Consider the following 18,580-nt stretch of genomic DNA (forward strand, 5'->3'; position numbering starts at 1 on the left):
TTGTCTGTAAAGCTTTTGATTTCTCCATCAAATCTGAATGAGATCCTTGCCGGGTAGAGTAATCTTGGTTGTAGGTTCTTCCCTTTCATCACTTTAAGTATATCATGCCACTCCCTTCTAGCTTGTAGAGTTTCTGCTGAGAAATCAGCTCTTAACCTTATGGGAGTTCCCTTGTATGTTATTTGTCATTTTTCCCTTGTTGCTTTTAATAATTTTTCTTTGTCTGTAATTTTTATCAATTTGACTACTATGTGTCTTGGTGTGTTTCTCCTTGGGTTTATCCTGCTTGGGATTCTCTGCACTTCCTGGAGCCGGGTGGCTGTTTCCTTTCCCAAGTTAGGGAAGTTTTCGACTATAATCTCTTCAAATATTTTCTCAGTGCTTCCTCTCTCTCTTCTTCTTCTGGGACCCCTATAATGTGAATGTTCATGCATTTGTTGTTGTACCAGAGGTCTCTTAGGCTGTCTTCACTTCTTTTCATTCTTTTTTCTTTATTCTGTTCCATGGCAGTGATTTCCACCATTCTGTCTTCCAGGTCACTTATCCATTCTTCTGCCTCAGTTATTCTGCTATTGATTCCTTCTAGTATATTCTTCCTTTCACTTATTGTATTGTTCACCTCTGTTTTTTTGTTCTTTAATTCTTCTAGATCTTTGTTAAACATTTCTTGCATCTTTTTGATCTTCACCTCCATTCTCTTTCTAAGGTCCTGGATCATCTTCACTATCATTATTATGAATTCTTTTTCTGGGAGGTTGCCTATCTCCACTCATTTAGTTCATTTAGTTGTTTTTCTGGGGTTTTATCTTGTTCCTTCATCTGGTACATAGTCCTCTGCCTTTTCATATTGTCTGTCTTTCTGTGAATGTGGTTTTCATTCCACAGGCTTCAGGATTGTAGTTCTTGTTTCTGCTGTCTGCCCTCTGGTGGATGAGGCTATCTAAGAGGCTTGTGCAAGCTTCCTGATGGGAGGGACTGGTGGTGGGTAGAGCTGGGTGTTGCTCTGGTGGGCAGAGCTCAGTAAAACTTTAATCTGCTTTTCTGCTGTTGGGTGGGGCTGAGTTCCCTCCCTGTTGGTTGTTTGGCCTGAGGCAACCCAGCACTGGAGCCTACAGCTCTTTGGTAAGGCTAATGGGAGACTCTGGGAGGGCTTACGCCAATGCGTACTTCCCAGAACTTCTGCTGCCAGTGTCATTGCCCCCACAGTGAGCCACAGCCACCCCCTGCCTCTGCAGGAGACCCTCTGACACTAGCAGGTAGGTCTGGTTCAGTCTCCTGTGGGGTCACTGCTCCTTCCCCCTGGGTCCTGGTGTGCACACTACTTTGTGTGTGCCCTCCAAGAATGGAGTCTTTGTTTCCCCAGTCCTGTCGAAGTCCTGCAATCAATCCCTCTAGCCTTCAAAGTCTGATTCTCTGGGAATTCCTCCTCCCGTTGCCGACCCCCAGGTTGGGAAGCCTGACGTGGGGCTCAGAATCTTCACTCCAGTGGGTGGACTTCTGTGGTATATGTGTTCTCCAGTTTGTGAGTCACCTACCCAGCGATTATGGGATTTAACTTTTTTGTGATTGTGCCCCACCTACCGTCTCATTGCCTCTTCTCCTTTGTCTTTGGATTGGTGAGTTCCAGTGTCTTCCTGTTGATGATCGTTCAGCAGTTAGTTGTGATTCTGGTGCTCTCCCAAGAGGGAGTGAGTGCATCTCCTACTCCACCATCTTGAACCAGTCTTCATTTGGTTTTATGTTAGCAGTCAAGGTAAATGGATTTAAATATATTAGTGAGAAAAAGAGTACCTGCGAGACTGTTCTATGGTCTTAGAAGTCAGGATATTGATTTCCCTTGTTGGTGGCATGGTGAATTCATAGGGACATAAAAGGACTTCATGTTATGTTGGTAATATTTTGTTTCTTCATCTGATTCCCAGTTACATGAGTGTGTTTAATTTGTGACAGTTTATGTGGCTTTATGGTTTTGTATGTGATATATGTATTTACGTATGATATACTTCAGTAAAACATTTAAAGAAAAACAATAGTAACTTAAAGCAAAGTATAACTACAAGTAGTTCTTATCTTCTTATTGAGGACTCAAGGTAGTCCACATTTTTAGCTTTCAGCCAAATGTAACACATTTAGAGCACTCATGATAGGCAATACTGGAGTGAATTTAGAATATTCATTTTGCTCCTCTCCTCAAATGAACATAGTTAGCTTGCGTTTTTACCCCTGTGACTATAAAGGTAGTAATACACACGCTGATGCAGAAAAGTATAAATAAGAAAGTTAAAATCCCTCTGAAACCCTACCACCCAGAGATAACAGCCACAAACATTTTGGTGATCATCGTTTCAGATACATTAATGTCTGTTTTTGTACTTACATATAAATATTTGTTTATAAATGAATCATAGTATTCTTGCTGCCATTTTATTTATTACATTAAAATATACATAACAGAAGCTGACCATTTAAAAAAAATTATTGAAGTATAGTTGATTTACAATGTTGTGTTAATTTCTGCTGTACAGCAAAGTGATTCAGTTATTTAGATATTCTTTTTCACATTCCTTTTCATTATGGTTTATCACAGGATATTGAATATAGTTTTCTGTGCTGTACAGTAGAACCTTGTTGTTTATCCATTCTATATATAATGGTTTGCATCTGCTAATCCCAAACTCCCAATCCTTCCCTCCCCCCACCCTCCTGGCAACCACAGTTGTGTTCTTTATGTCTGTGAGTGTGTTTCTGTTTCATAGGTATGTTCATTTGTGTCATATTTCACATTCTACATATAAGTGATATCACATGTACATAAATTGATCATTTAGACCATTTTAAAATACACAGTTCATTGATTGACATTAAGTACATTTACATTGCTGTGCAGCCATCACCACTGTCCATCTCCTGAATTTTTCCTTCATCTCATATTGAAACTCTGTACTCATTAAACAGTAACTCTCCATTTTTCCTTCTGCACATCCCCTGGTAACCACCATTCTGCTTTCTCTCTCTGTGTATAATTAGACTGTTCCAGGTACCTCATATAAGTGTAATCACAGAGTATTTGTCCCATTGTGTCTGGCTTATTTTACTTACCATGATGTTTTCATGACTCATTCATGTTATAGCATGTATCAGAATTTCCTTTTTATAAGACTGAATATCATTCCATTGTATGTATGTATCTCATTTTGTTTATTCCTCTATCACTAGAAATTTGAGGTATTTCTACCTTTTGCTATTGTGAATAATGCTGTTATGAATATGAGTATATAAATATCTGTTCAAGCCCCTCCTTTCAGTCCTTCTGTGTATATACCCAAAAATGGAATTGTTAGGTCAAGTGATGATTCTTTATTTAATTTTTGAGGAGCCACCATAGTGTTTGCCACAGCACTGCACCGTTTTACATTCCTAACATCAAGGGCTAAGACATTCAAAAGCAACCACACTTACAGGGGAATATAGGTGGTCACTGTGCATGCGCAGGGAAATACACAGGCTCTGAAAAGACCTGAGAAGGCTAACTTTACACCTCAGGATGATCTCTAGTACAGAGACACCATACAGCAATAAAGCAAAACAAAACAACCATATCAAACCCTGGGGAAGTGGGAGAATCTGGTTTCCAAAGTTATCATCTTAAAATGTTTAAATGTCCAGTTTTCAGCAGTAATAACAACAAGATCACAAGGCATACAAAGAAACAGGAAAGTATGGCCCATTGAAAGGAAAAGAAATGAATAGAAAATGTCCTTGAAAAACACCAGGTGACAGATTTACCTGTTTTACACTGTTTTAAAGACTTTAAAACAGTGATCTTAAAAATATGCGAAGAACTAAAGAAAGATGTGGACAAAGTCAAGAAAATGATGTGTAAACAAAATGGAAGTATCAGTAAAGAGATAGAAAACATGAAAAGAAGCCAAAAAGAAATTCTGCAGCTGAAAAGTATAACTGAAATTTTAGAAATTGCTAGAGTTATTCAGAAGCCGATTTGAGCAGGGAGAAGAATTAGTGAACTTGAAAATAATACAGTTGAAATGTTCAAGTCTGAGGAACAGAAGGAAAAAAATTTGAAGCAAACAGAGCCTAAGGGACCTGTTGGACAGCATCAATTGGAGCAACATACACGTGTGGGAGTCCCAGAAGGAAAGGAAAGAGAGAAGGGGGAAGAGAGATTATTTGAAGAAATAAAGACAAACTTAACAAATTTCATGAAAAACATGAATATAATCATCCAAGAAAGTCCACACACTGTAACGTAGAATAAACTCAGAGACCCGTGCCAAGGCACATTATAATCGAACTATAGAAAGTCAAAGAGAAAATGTTTAAAGCAGCAAGAAATGACCTGTCACATACAAGGAATCCTGAATAAGATTTTTAGCAAATTTCTCATCAGAAATGTTGAGGGCCAGAAGACAGTGGGTTGATATATTCAAATGCTGAAAGAATATACCTATACACCAAGAATCCTATACCCAGCAAAACAAAGGAGAAATTTTGACATTCCCACTTAAACAAAAGCTATGGGAGTTTGTTACCACTAAACCTGCCTGTGAAGAAATGCTAAAGGGTGTCTGTACTTCAGGTTTAAATTAAAGGACAGTAGACAGTAACTGGAAACCACATGAAAAAATAAATACCTCCATTAAAGATAAATACATGGGCAATTATAAAAGGTAGTATTCTAGTAACTTCATTTTTTGTTTTCACATGATTTAGGCGGCATGTGCCTTTAAAAAAAATTAGGCTATATTTTTGAACACATTAGTGCAGAAAGATGTGCTTTTGTGACATCAGTAGCTGTATGAGGATGGGGACAGAGCTGTATAGAAGTAAAGTTTTTGCATACTATTAAAGTTAAGCTCATAAATTCAAATTAGTGTTATAACTTTAGGATATTAAGTGCATTCACCATGGTAATCACAAGAAGGTAGATATAAATTATACACTAAAGCAAATGAAAAGAGACTTGAAGTTTCACCATAAGAAAAGGAACAGATAAACACAAAAGAAGACATTAATGCAGGAAATGAAGGACGAAAAAGCTGTAAAACCTACAGAAAAAAATTGCAACATGGCAGAATTAAGCCTCTCCTCGTCAGTAATTACTTTAAATGTAAATGAATTAAACTCTCCAATTAAAAGGCAGACTTTGGCAGAATGGGGGCAAAATGACCCTAGTGTGTACTAAAATACAAATAGGTTGAAAGTGAGAGGAAGAAAAAAGATATTCCATGGAAATAGTAACCAAAAGAGTGGAGATTGCTGTACTGATATAACACAAAATAAACTTCAAATTAGAAAAGATTAGAAGAGTCAAAGAAGGACATTATATGTTAATAAAAGTTTTAATACAGTAAGATGTAATCTATACATCTAATAATAGATGGTCAAAATATATGAAGGGAAGTAGATCTACAACAATAGTTGAAGATTTTAATAACTGATTCCCAAAATTGGATATAACAACCAGGCAGAAGATAAATAAAGATAAAAGAAGACTCGAACAACACTATAATGAACTAACAGACACAGAATACTAATAGACATATACAGAATAGACATATGCAGAATACTCAATACAACAACAACAGAATACACATTTTTAAGTGCACATGGTACATTCTCCAGGATAGACCACATGTTGGGCCAAAAACCAAGTCCCAATCAGTTTTAAAAAAATAAGAAGGAAAATTAGAAAATACTTAGAGATGAGTGAAAACCACAGCACTATATATCAAAACTTTTGGGGTGCAGCAAAAGCTCAGAGGGAAATTATAGCTATAAAGATGCTTTACATTAAAAAAGAAGAAAGATATCAATCAACAACCTAACTTTACAACTTACAGAAAAAGAAGAAAAAACTCAACCTAAAGCTAACAAAAAGAAGGAAATAAGAACGATTAGATCAGAGAAAAAGAAATAAAGACTAGAAAAGCAGGAGAGAAAAATCAAAGAAACTTAAAGTGAGTTCTTCAAAAACCAACAAAACTGATAAACCTTTAGCTAGATTGATGGTGGTGGGGAGGGAAGAAGGGAGGAGGAGGGAGAGGGAGAGGGAGTCAAATTCCTAAGATCGGAAATGACAGTTGGAGCACTACTATGATTCTACAGAAATAAAAAATGTAAGAGAGTACTATGAACAATTGTACACTAAAAAAATTGGATAATTCAGATGAAATGGACAAATTCATAGAATTATAAAATCTACCAATACTGAAACACCAATAGAAAATCTGAATAGACTTATAACTCCTGAGATTAAATCAGTAATCAAAAATCTCTCCCAACAAAGAAAAGTCCTAGACCTGATGTATTCACTGGTGATGTCTACTAAACATCTAAAGAACTAACACCAATCTTTCTCATACTTCTTCAGAAAATTGAAGAAAAGGGAACACTATCTAACTTGTTCTCTAAGGACAGCATTTCCCATAGCAAAGCCAGACAAAGACACTACAGGAAGAGAAAACTACAGACCAATACTCCTTATGAACACTGATGCAAAAGTCCTCAACAAAATACAAGCAAACAGGATTCAAAAGGATTATACACCATGACCAACTGGGATTTATTCCTGGAATGCAAGGATGGTTCACCTATGAAAATCAATCAATGTAATACACCACATCAACAAAATAAAAAAAACCAAACTATTCCAAAACTTTGAATAGGAAGGAACACTTCCATACTCATTCTATGAGACCATCATCACCCTGATATCAAAACCAGACAATGATATCACACACAAAATAAAAAAGTACAGACCAATATCACTGATGAACATAGATTCAAAAATTCTCAACAAAATATTAGCAAACAAATTCAACAGTACATTTAAAAGGATCATACTCCATGATCAAGTGGCATATATCCAAGGATGGAAGGATGGTTCAGTTTATGCAAATTAGACATTGTGATATACCACATTAATAAACTGAAGAATAAAAATCATAGTCATCTCAATAGATACAGAAAAAGCTTCTGACAAAATTCAACATCTATTTATGATAGAAACTCTCAACAAAGTGAGAAAAGAGGGAGCATCACTCAACATAATAAAGGCCATCTATGACAAACGTATAGCCACCATCATTCTCAAGGTTGAAAAGCTGAAAGCATTTCCTCTAAGATCAGGAACAATACAAAGATGCCCACTCTTGCCCTGTTTATTTAACATGGCATTGGAAGTCCTAGCCATGCAGTCAGACCAGAAAAAGAAATAAAAGGATCCAAATTAGAACCGAAGAAGTAAAACTGTTACTATTTGAAGATGACATGATACTATGTGTAGAAAATCCTGAAGATGCCACCAAATAACTATTAGAAATAATAAATGAATTCAGTAAAGTTGTAGGATACAAAATTAATACAGAGAAATCTGTTGTGTTTCTTACACTAACAACAAACTGTCAGAAAGAGAAATTAAGAAAACAGTTCCATTTACAATTGCATCAGAAAGAATAAAATACCTAGGAGTAAATCTAACCAAGGAGGTAAAAACCTTGTACTCAGAAAACTATAAGACACTGATGAAATAAACTGAAGATTACAGAAACAAAAAGATATACCATGCTCATGGATTTGAAGAGTTAATGTTATTAAAATAACCATACTACTCAAAGCCATCTATAGATTCATTTCAGTACGTATCAGAATTCCAGTGGCATTTTTCACTGAACAAATAATTCTAAAATTTATATGGAAACACAAAAGACCTCAAATAGACAATAAAACTGATTTAAAAATGGGCAGAGAACCCAAATAGGCATTTTTCCAAAGAAGACATACAGATGGCCAACAGACACAAGAAAAGATGCTCAGCATCACTAATCATCAGGGAAATACAAATCAAAACCAGAGTGAGATACCATCTCACACCTGTGAGAATGGCTATTATTTAAAAGACAACAAACAAGTGTTGGATTAGGATGTGGAGAACAGGGAGCCCTTGTGCAGTATTGGTGGGAATGTAAATTGGTGCACCAACTACAGAAAACAGCATGGAAGTTCTTCAAAAAATTAGAACTACCATATGATCTAGCAATTATACTTCTAGGTATTTTTCCAAAGAAAGTAAAAACACTAATTTGAAAAGATATATTCACTCCTATGATTATTGCAGCATTACTCACAGTAAGCAAGATATGGAAGCAACCTAAGTGCCCCTGATAGATGAATGGATAAAGATGTGGTGTGTGTATATACATATATAAACTAGAATACTACTCAACCATAAAAAGGAATGAAATCTTGTTGTTTGTGACAACCTGGATGGACCTAGAGGGTATTATGCTAAGTGAAATTAAGACAGAAAGAAAATACCATAAGATTTCACTTGTACTTGGAATCTAAAAAACAAAACAAATGAACAAACATAGCAAAACAGAAACCGTTATTGATACAGGGAACAAATGGGTGGTTGCCAGAGGGGAGGGGCTCAGGTAAATGAGTGAAATGGGTGAGGGGGGTTAAGAGGTACAGACTTCCAGTTACAAAATAAATGAGTCACAGGGGTGAAATGTACAGAGTGGGGAATATAGTCAATAATAATACAGTATCATTATATGATGACAGATGGTAACTAGACTTATTATGGTGATCATTTTGTAATGTACAGAAAAACCAAATCACTGTGCTGTACACCAGGAACTATCATAGTGTTGTAGGTCTATTATAGTTCAAAAAACCACAAACAAACTCATAGTAAAAGAGATCAGATTTGTGGTCACCAGAGTTGGGGTTTGGGGGGAGTGAGAATTGGATGAAGGTGGTCAAAAGGTACAAACTTGCAGTATAAGATAAATAAGTACTAGGGATGTAATGTATCACAGGATGAATATAATGAACACTGCTGTACGTTATATATGAAAGCTGTTAAGAGAGTAAATCCTGAGTTCTCATCACAAGATAGAAATATTTTTTGTTTTATTTTCTATGTATATGATGATACATGTTAACTTACTGCGATCATTATTTCATGATCTCTGTCAGTAAGTCATCATTCTGTGTACCTTAAACGTATACAGTGCTGTATGTCAGTTATATATCAATAAAACTGTAAGGAAAAAAACCTCCTACAAAACTGTCTAAATAAAACCAGTATGCTACTGGCATGAAGACAGTCATAAAGACCAGTGAAATAGAATAGAGAGCCCAGAAATCAACCCTCACGTATATGGTCAAATATATGTGAGGACCATTCAGTGAGGAAAAGACAGCCTTCTCAACTAATGGTGCTATGTAAACCGGATTTCCACATGCAAAAGAATGAGTTTGGACTCTTACCTAAAACCATATATGGAAATTAATTAAAAATGGATCAGAGACCTAAATGTAAAAGCTAAAACTAGAAAACTCCAAGAAGAAAACAGGGCCATAGCTTCACGACATTGGGTTTGGCAGTGATTTCTTGGATATTACCTAAAGCCACAGGCAACAAAAAAGTATAACAGACCACAGAGACTTCATGAAAATTAAAAAGTTTGTGAATCAAAAGACACAATAAAAAGAGAAAACAGTAAAAGGGCAACCCATAGATTGGGAGAAAATATTTGCAGAACATATGTAGAACTGACCTTGTAAAACTCAACTTAAAAAAGCCCTTTTCAGGCACTTTCCTGGTGGTCCAGTGGTTAAGATTGCACACTCCCAATAATGGGGGCCCGGGTTCGATCCCTGGTCAGGGAACTAGATCCCACATGCCACAACTAAAAGATGCCACATGCTGCAACTAAAGACCCCACATGATGCAACTAAAGATCCTGCACACCACAACGAAGATCCCATGTGCCACAACTAAGACCTGGTGCATCCAAATAAATATTAGAATAAAAAGCCCTATTCAAAAATGGACAAAGGACTTGAACAGACTTTCAAGTCTATAGAATATTTTTTGAAGAAAACATACCAGTGGTCAGTAAGCACATGAAAAGATGCTCAACATCACTAATCATTAGGGAAATATAAATCAAAATCAGGATGTGCTACCACCTTATACCCATTAGGATGGCTGCTATCAATCAAAACAAAACATAAAGTAACAAATTTTGGCAAAGGATGTGGAGAAGTTAGAACCATTGATCACCATTGGCAGGAATGTAAAATGGTGCAGCAGCTGTGGAAAACAGGTATTCCTCAAAAGGTTAAAAATAGAATTACCATGTGATCCAGAAATTCCAGTTTCGAGTATTGCTGTGGGCTGAAGGTTTGTGTCCTTCCCAAATTCATCTGTTGAAGCCCTAATCTCCAATGTGATAGCATTTGGTGGGGGGTGGGGGGTGCTTTTAGCAAGTAATTAGGCCATGAAGGTGGAGCCCTCATGAATGAGATTAGTGCTGTTATCAGAAGAGACACAAGACAAATAATATCTGTCCTCCATGTGAGAGGACACAGCAAGAAGGCATCCATCTGCAAACCAGGAAAAGGGGGCTTCCATCAGGAACTGAATTTGCCAGCATCTTGATCTTGGACTTCCCAGCTTCCAGAACTGTTTGAAATAAATTTCTGTTGTTTAAGCCACCTAATCTATGGTATTTTTATTATAGCAGCCTGACTAATCTGACTAATACAGATATTGGTACCAAGAAGCTGTAACAAACACATAAAATGTGGAAGCAGCTTTGGAACTAGGTTAATGGGTAGAGGCTAGAACAATTTCGAGTTGCATGCTAGCGAAACCCTAGTTCGCCAGGAGTGGACCTTTAAAGGTGATTCTGGTGAGGGCTTAAGTGAAAAAAACAGAGTGCTGGAGAGAAAGCCTCCATCTTCTTAGAGAACACATAAATAACCATGTACATAATGTTAGTAGAAGTATGGATGGTAAAGGCCATTCTGATGAGATCTCAAACAGAAATGAGAAACATGTTATTGGACAGTGGCGAAAAGGCAATTCTTGATAAAGTGGCAAAGAACTTGGCTGAAATGTGTTCAGGGTCTACTGTTTTGTGGAAATTAGAACTTGCAAGCAATGAAATTGTGTGTTTAGCTGAGGAGATTTCTAAGCAAAATATAGGAGGAGTGGCATGGTTCTTCCTGACTACTTATAGTAAGATGCAAGGAGAGAGAAATAAAGAAGGAATTGTTAAGCAAAGTGGAACCAGAACTTAGAGATTTGGAATAATATGTTTGTCCGTATTGCAAAACTGAGAAAGCTGGTTCAGAAGACACCAAGTGTATGGCTGACCTATCTGACTGACCATTTGATAAGGAGATTAGTATGTGTGTGACCCATGGATTTTATCAGCTACTCCAGAGAGATCACTGCCAGTCTGAACTGATGGGGATGGGCCCAGGTCAGAATAAAGGAAGGCTGTCTGACTTCTTAGATTTTACAGGACAAGACAGTAAAACTTAGGCTTTTAACTTACACTTTTCTTCAGGGAAAGGAAAGAATGTCCCCAAATCTGATTCAGACATCATCAGGGCCACTACCTCAGTTCCTATATATGCTAGGCTGCCTCCAACCAAAGACCCCTTGCCTGGCAGAGCCTAAGCTTGGGTGGGGCCCCCACAGAAAGCTGCAGCATGGTGGTACCCCACCAGCCTTGGTGGTGACATTGCCACCCTTGTGTGTCTGAAAGTCAGAATATCAAACCAGAGAGGTTTATTCTTATTTTTCTTATTTGTTTGCTTGTTTTTTATTGGAGTATAGTTGATTTACAGTGTTGTGTTAGTTTCTGCTGTACAGCAAGGTGAATCAGTTATACATATACATATGTACACTCTTTTTTTATAAATTCTTTTCCCATATAGTCCATTACAGAGTATTGAGTAGAGTCCCCTGTGCTCTACAGTAGGTTCTTATTAGTTATCTATTTTATATATAGTAGTGTGTATATGTCCATCCCAATCTCCCAATTTATCTTCCTTCCCCCACCCCACCCCACCATCCCCTGGTAACCAAAAGTTTGTTTTCTACCTCTGTGTCTGTACTCACAGAGGATTATTCTTGAGTCGTAAGAGCTCATGGAGTTTGCCTTGCTAGGTTTTGGACTCGCTTGGGACCTGTCACCCCTTCCTTCTTTCCTGTTTTTTTCTCTTGGAGTAAGAATGATTATTCTATGCCTGTCACAAATTCATAGCTGGAGAAGAATTTTGCCTCAGGTTGAATCATACCTCAGGTCCCATTCATATCTGATTTAGAGAATATTTAGATGAGACTTTGGACTTAAACATTAAAGTTGATGCTGGAATGAGTTAAGACTTTTGAGGCTGTTGGGTTGGAATGAATGCATTTTGCATAATTGGGGCAGGGTAGGCAGAGGCAGAATGCTATAGACTGAAGGTTTGTGTGCCCCTAAATTTCATACATCGAAGCCCTAATCCCAGTGTGATGGTATTTGGAGGTGGGGCCTTTGGGAGGTAATTAGGTCATGAGGGTGTAGCCTTTATGAATGTTATTAGTGCCCTTATAAGAGGAGAGACAAGAGGTGAACTCTCTGTCCTGTGAAGATACAGCAAGAAGGCATTCACCTGCAAACCAGGAAGTAGGTTCTCACTAGGAACCCTGATCTTGGACTTCCCAGCTTCTAGAACTATGAGAAATAAATTCATATTTTTTAAGCCATGAGGTCTATGGTAATATAAGTATATATACAAATGATTTGAAAGCAGGGTCTCAAAAAGATACTTGTACACTCAGGTTCATAGCTAAAGGTTGTGAAAGCAACCCAAGTGTCTGTCGATAGCTGAATGGATAAACAAAATTTGGTATATATGCAATGGAATATTCGGCTTTTAAAAAGCAGGGTGTCTGATACATGCTCCAACATGGCTGAACCTTGAAGATCTTATGCTAAGTTAAATAAGCCAGTCACACACACACAAAAAAAAATACTGTAGGATTCCTCTTACATAAGGTACCTAGAGTAGTCAAATTCATAAAGACAGGAAGTGGAATGGTATTTGCCAGGGGCTGGTGGGAGGAGGGAATAGGGAGTTATTATTTAAAACCTTTTAGTTTCAGTGTTGAAAACTGTAAAGAGTTCTGGAGATGGATGGTGGTGATGGTTCACAACAATATGAATGTACTTAATACCACTGAACTGTGTACTTAAAAATGGTTAGGATGGTAAATTTGATGTTATGTATATTTTACCACAATTGGAAAAAATCTCTACTAATCATAAAGCACGTAACATAGACATATCTTACCTCTAGAATTGATACTGATTGATACTTGTATGTTCAGGCTTTCCTTTAGTTGTAGGTTTTTATAAATCATTAATAAATGTACTGAGATTGTACTCCTGTAATTGTGGGAATACTACTTATTGATTATAAGAGCAAGCTCTGGAATTCATTTACAGTACTCTTTTTTTTTTTTATTTTGGCCACGCCATGCGGCTTGCAGGATCTGAGTTCCCCAACCAGGGATTGAACCCAGGGCCATGGCAGTGAAGTGCTGAGTCCAACCACTGGACCACAGGGAATTCCCCGCATTTACAGTATTTTTAAAGTTCCTTAGTACCAGTACCAACAGGTGTTAGAATGGGCTTGCAAAAGCAGTTTTGAAATTTTGTCTAGTGTAATAGGATTTACTTTTCTGTTTACTCTTATATTACTTTAATGTTTCCGGAAATAATGAATACCGACCACATTAATTATTTTTATTTAGTTTATATCCTCCTATCTGTTTTCCTGTTTAATAGATACATTTAGATCACAGTTAAGAACAGATTTCAGTGCCAATAACTCTTCTGGTTTACCCTTAATTTTTTGATGTTCTGTCTTATGTTCTAAATTTAGATATCCAAAGAGAAGAAGAAAAAGTGAAACGATCTGTGAAAGATGCTGCCAAGAAGGGTCAGAAGGATGTCTGTGTGGTTCTGGCCAAGGAGATGATCAGGTCAAGGAAGGCTGTGAGCAAGCTCTATGCATCCAAAGCACACATGAACTCCGTGCTCATGGGAATGAAGAACCAGCTGGGTAAGACAGCGGTACCTTACAGCCACATCATTAGCTGATGCTCTTGCCGTTATTATAACACTGGTTTCCTTGAATAGGAAGGACAGTCTTAGCTCTGGTTTTTATTCTTTACATTGTCTTAATTGGAGTGTTATACAAGAGCAAAATATACTTATTACTCTCATTTTTATTTTATTGTTATTCATTTTCTTTTGCCAGTGTTGTTGAAATAATGGGAAAATCTCCATCTAAATGTACTTTGTTTAGAATTCAGACTGCATTTCCTCATGTGAACAGTGTTGTAAAGTGACCTGAGGGTTGAGTCATAGGCATAAGCAGTGCGCCCACACCTTAGAGGGAGGATGAAGGAGAGTTTCTTCTGCCCTAGGCCCAGAGTTGCCCCAGGCAGGATTTTAAATAGTCTAAGTTTGTCTTTGGCTTTCACTCACCTCCTTTTCTGCCTCATCTCTGACTCTCAACCTAATGCTTTCTTACATCTTAGGAACTTGCAGGCCCTGTATTGGGTATTCAGCATACATGTGAACTATCAATTTAATTTTTTTTAAATGATATATTTTAAAGAAGTTGCTAGAAGGCTATACAAAAAGCTAATAGTGGTTACATTTGTGGAGCTAGAACAAAGAAATAAGAGTAGAGAAAGAACATTAACTTTTCATTTAACCTGCCCTTGCATTGTTCTACTATGAACATCTGCTATTTTCATAATATAGTTTTTAATACCTTAAAAAACAAACTAAATTAATCAACTGGATTTAGTGCTAATGAGAATTTATCTTACCCTCAGGTAGGCTGGGGCAGAAAAGTTGAAACACATTTATATCAAAGGAAGTCCAAGGTAGATCAATGACTTGACCAGACACAGCTTAACAGAGCCTCAGTTAGGACCCAGGACTTCACTGGGGACCCAAGGCAGGGAGTCCTTTCTAACTTCTCCTTGCTTCAGAGAAAATAAATATTCTATAGAGATACGTCTCATCGTCTTTGAATATTTATAGATCCTTACACTAAAATGAAGAGGCCCGGGATGAAAGATCATGTGGAGAGGCCCAGACCAGCAAATAACTGTCCAGTCATGTCACTGTTGCTGAAAACTACGAATTTTAGTGTCTTATTATGGAACAAAAAAACTGATACAATCTAAACTTTAAAAAAAAAGAAGAAAAACAATATTGCTGCTCCATAACTATCCTGATGCCATCACACTATTACAATCCTGATTTCTGATGTGGTTAAAAAATCTTACTTTTAAATATTTATATTTTAAAAGAAAAAAGAACAAGCTAAACTGAATATTTAATAATACATTTGTAGGAATAGAAGGAATACAACAAGGATTAGAATTTTATAATATACATTAGCCATTTATGTTAAAGATATTCCATTTTTCAGAGAGGTTACCCCATTTCCCTGTCTTTTCTATCTTTCTCAGAGCAATAAACAGTAATTACTACTCTCATAGATAAGCTGCTCCATTGAGTTAGACAGTAATTACATTTTTATGTTTCAAGCCATTATCATCTCCAAAAACTACCTTTCATTTCACTGCACAGTCTCACTGCACTGTTTCACAGTAAAATTATACTCCTCAAATTTGAAGAGCCTGAATAAAAACTAGAGGCCCAAGGATTTTTAGGGACTGATTTAGTAACAGTGTCTATTGGCATGAACCTTTTATTTATTCATATTTTTAAAACTGCAGTAAAAGAAATGAAAGCTACTTTAATGAAAAAGGAACTCAGGAATGAGGTCATTAAATATAACTAGCTACATTTTAAATACAAATACCAGGTATTTCCTGATTAGTGTCAGGTAAATATATAAACTATCTAGCCCAAATTCTGGTCTCAGGGAAAAAGATCAGAGACAAGTACAAAGAAGGCGCTTCATACTATCAGATCCATTTTTAAAACAATGAGATCCTTTGGGACAGTCACTTAAGTCTTTCTTTTTATCAGAGATTTCTGTTAGTCCTCTTGTTGGTAATCCATTTATGTCTGCACCCGTACAGTCTATTTTGCCTTTGTTTTTATCATTGGATTCTCATATAGCTTTCCTAGGCCACATACAACTAACAAAGGGGGAAATCAGAGGGTGTATATATATGGTTCCAGGAACTTTTTGTAGACCCAGAGCAGAACTAGAATGACGATGCAGGGAATGTACACCATTGTCCCAGGCTTGAGATCCTGACCCGCAACCACCAAGCCCCAGTGGCAGTGTCCACACTTCCGGAGGGGAGGTCACAGGGGGACATGCCACAGCCAACCCAGTGGGCACTGCCCGATTTAATTTTCAAAAACTCATTATAATATTTAAAAATAAGCATAATTTAGTTACCTTTCAGTGTCCAGTATAATACCGTTGTGATCTTCCACAGGCATCTGTCTCCAGATCACACTGATAGCTTGAGGCATGGGTTAAATTTTACATCCAGTTGGTTTCTTTTCTTACTTATTTTCGGTTAAATGAAGAAATGCTAACTCAGAATTAGAGTTCTTTGAGAATGACAGCAAATAACTGTCAGATAATTAGACTGAGTACAGATTCAGAAATTACAAGGTAATTTTTCACTAAAGAATATCTTCAGGGAATGCCCTGCGGTCCAGTGGTTAGGACTCTAAGCTTTCACTGCCGTGGCCCAGGTTCAAGCCCTGGTCGGGGAACTAAGATCCCGCAAGCCGCACAGTGCAGCCAAAAAAAAAAAAAGAATATCTTCAACTCTGTCAGTTACTACTTTGATGAGTACATCACACTCAAAAGTTAGAAGACTTCTAGTGCCAAATGCGTACTTAATTCATTATTTGGTCGTACTTGGCTCTGAAGGTATTTCTTTATGTTCAGTTTTAACATTTGAATGTTTTTTTTTAATGTGCCTAATAGTGAATATATCAGTTTCTTTCTCCACATACTGAAGAAAACAATCTATGAATTAAGAAAGAGTAAAAAAAAATAAGACAACTGTGTGTACCGTATCTTCTTAACTTTTGACAACTGTGTTATTTCAGCCCTAAAGTGATGTATTTAGGCTCTTTAAATATTGGGTATATAACCTAGATATATGCCTTTTGGACAAGCCAAGTATTCAGCACTGTGGAGAAACAGTCTAATCTTATCTGTTATTTTGAAAGCTTAACTAAATATACTTGACTTTCACAGCCATCATTGAAAGCTTCATATTTACTCCCTATTTTTTCTGCAACGTGCTGAAAAGATACATGTTCAGTTGACCATGATAAGCTTATTTTTGAATTTTTCAGCATTTCCTTTACTGAATCAACATCAAAAAACATAATTTTGCCCTTTTTCCCCCTATGAATAGACTCTTTTTCTCCCCAGGTGCAAAGATAGTAGTACACAGGATAATATAGTGCATGCTTATGTACCTAACACCCAGAACCAATACAGTTTGACATTTTGTTATATTTGTCTCAGTTTTTAAAAAATTAACTTTTATTAGAGTATAGTTGCTTTACAATGTTGTGTTAGTTTCTTGCTGTACAGCAAAGTGAATCAGTCATACCTATACATATATCCACTGTTTTTTAGATTTCCTTCCCACTTAGTCACCACACCACAGCATTAAGTAGAGTCCCCTGTGCTCTACAGTAGGTTCTCATTAGTTATCTATTTTATACATAGTAGTGTATAAATGTCAGTCCCAATCTCCCAATTCATCCCACCCCTCTCTTCCCCCCACCTCAGTTTTTATATTGTAAAAGAAAGCAGTATTACTAAAGTTGAAGCTTCTTTAATACACCTCGCAGTTCCATTCCCTTCTCTTTCAGCCTCCTCAGAGGTAACCGCTATCATGAATATTAAAATTTGTATAAATGGTATTATACTGTGTGTACCATTCTGCACCTTTTTTTCCCATTTATCATTGTCCTGTTGAAATATACCCATAAATATAATGATAAATATATTTTGATATGATAAATATATTTTGATAAATATATTGATATAATGAAAAATATAGTTTGATATGATAAATAAATATGTTTTTAACTCCTGGATGTTAATCCATCCTGTGAATGTATCACATTTTATTTTTCTGTTCCCTGTAGATGGACATTTAGGCTATTTTCAGTTTTTGCTATTACTAACAGTGCTGCTGTGAATGTCTTTTCACTTTTACACCATGTGTTTCTTTAGGACAGTTATATACTCAGAAGTAGAATTGCTGTGTTAAAAATAGCTGGGTTTAAATTTTGCTAGAATTGCAAAATTGTTCTCCAAAGAGACAAATTTGTATTCCCACCAGCAGCGGATAAGGGTTCTTTTCTCCATACCTTTCCACCAACCTTTGTCAGACTTTTTAATTTTTGAGAAATGTTAAAACATTTCCCTGGGAACTAGTGGGCTTGACCAGTCTCTTCTGTTCACCTTTTCTTCCTGTATACTGATTCCAAAATATCTTTTCAAGGACTTACAGCTCACAAATATTCATTAATCTGCATGAAAAATATATCTTCTCCTGTAGCATGTACTTTCAGTAATGAACATAACTGTAAACATAAACAACGTATATCAAGAGCCTGTTATCCCTTAAATATACATCCATAATAATATATTATGTTGTTTCAAATATGTATTATATTGTGGCTTTATCACACCTGAAAAGTAAAATATCTGCTGTTTG

General features: G+C 36.6%; 1 protein-coding gene and 1 pseudogene across 1 annotated transcript in view; one reads left to right on the forward strand and one right to left on the reverse strand.

The window, feature by feature from the left end:
• Nucleotides 1-18,580, forward strand: part of CHMP3 (charged multivesicular body protein 3) — a 65,795-nt gene that overhangs the window by 32,147 nt on the left and 15,068 nt on the right. Inside the window, exon 3 of the mRNA XM_059079368.2 lies at nt 13,762-13,941. Within this exon, the coding sequence (XP_058935351.1) occupies nt 13,762-13,941 (180 nt within the window). The remainder of the gene's footprint in view (nt 1-13,761; nt 13,942-18,580) is intronic.
• Nucleotides 15,799-16,122, reverse strand: LOC131765616 (UPF0729 protein C18orf32 homolog pseudogene; annotated as a pseudogene).

Source organism: Kogia breviceps, chromosome 11 (genome assembly GCF_026419965.1).
Source record: "Kogia breviceps isolate mKogBre1 chromosome 11, mKogBre1 haplotype 1, whole genome shotgun sequence".
NCBI classification, from domain to species: domain Eukaryota; kingdom Metazoa; phylum Chordata; class Mammalia; order Artiodactyla; family Physeteridae; genus Kogia; species Kogia breviceps.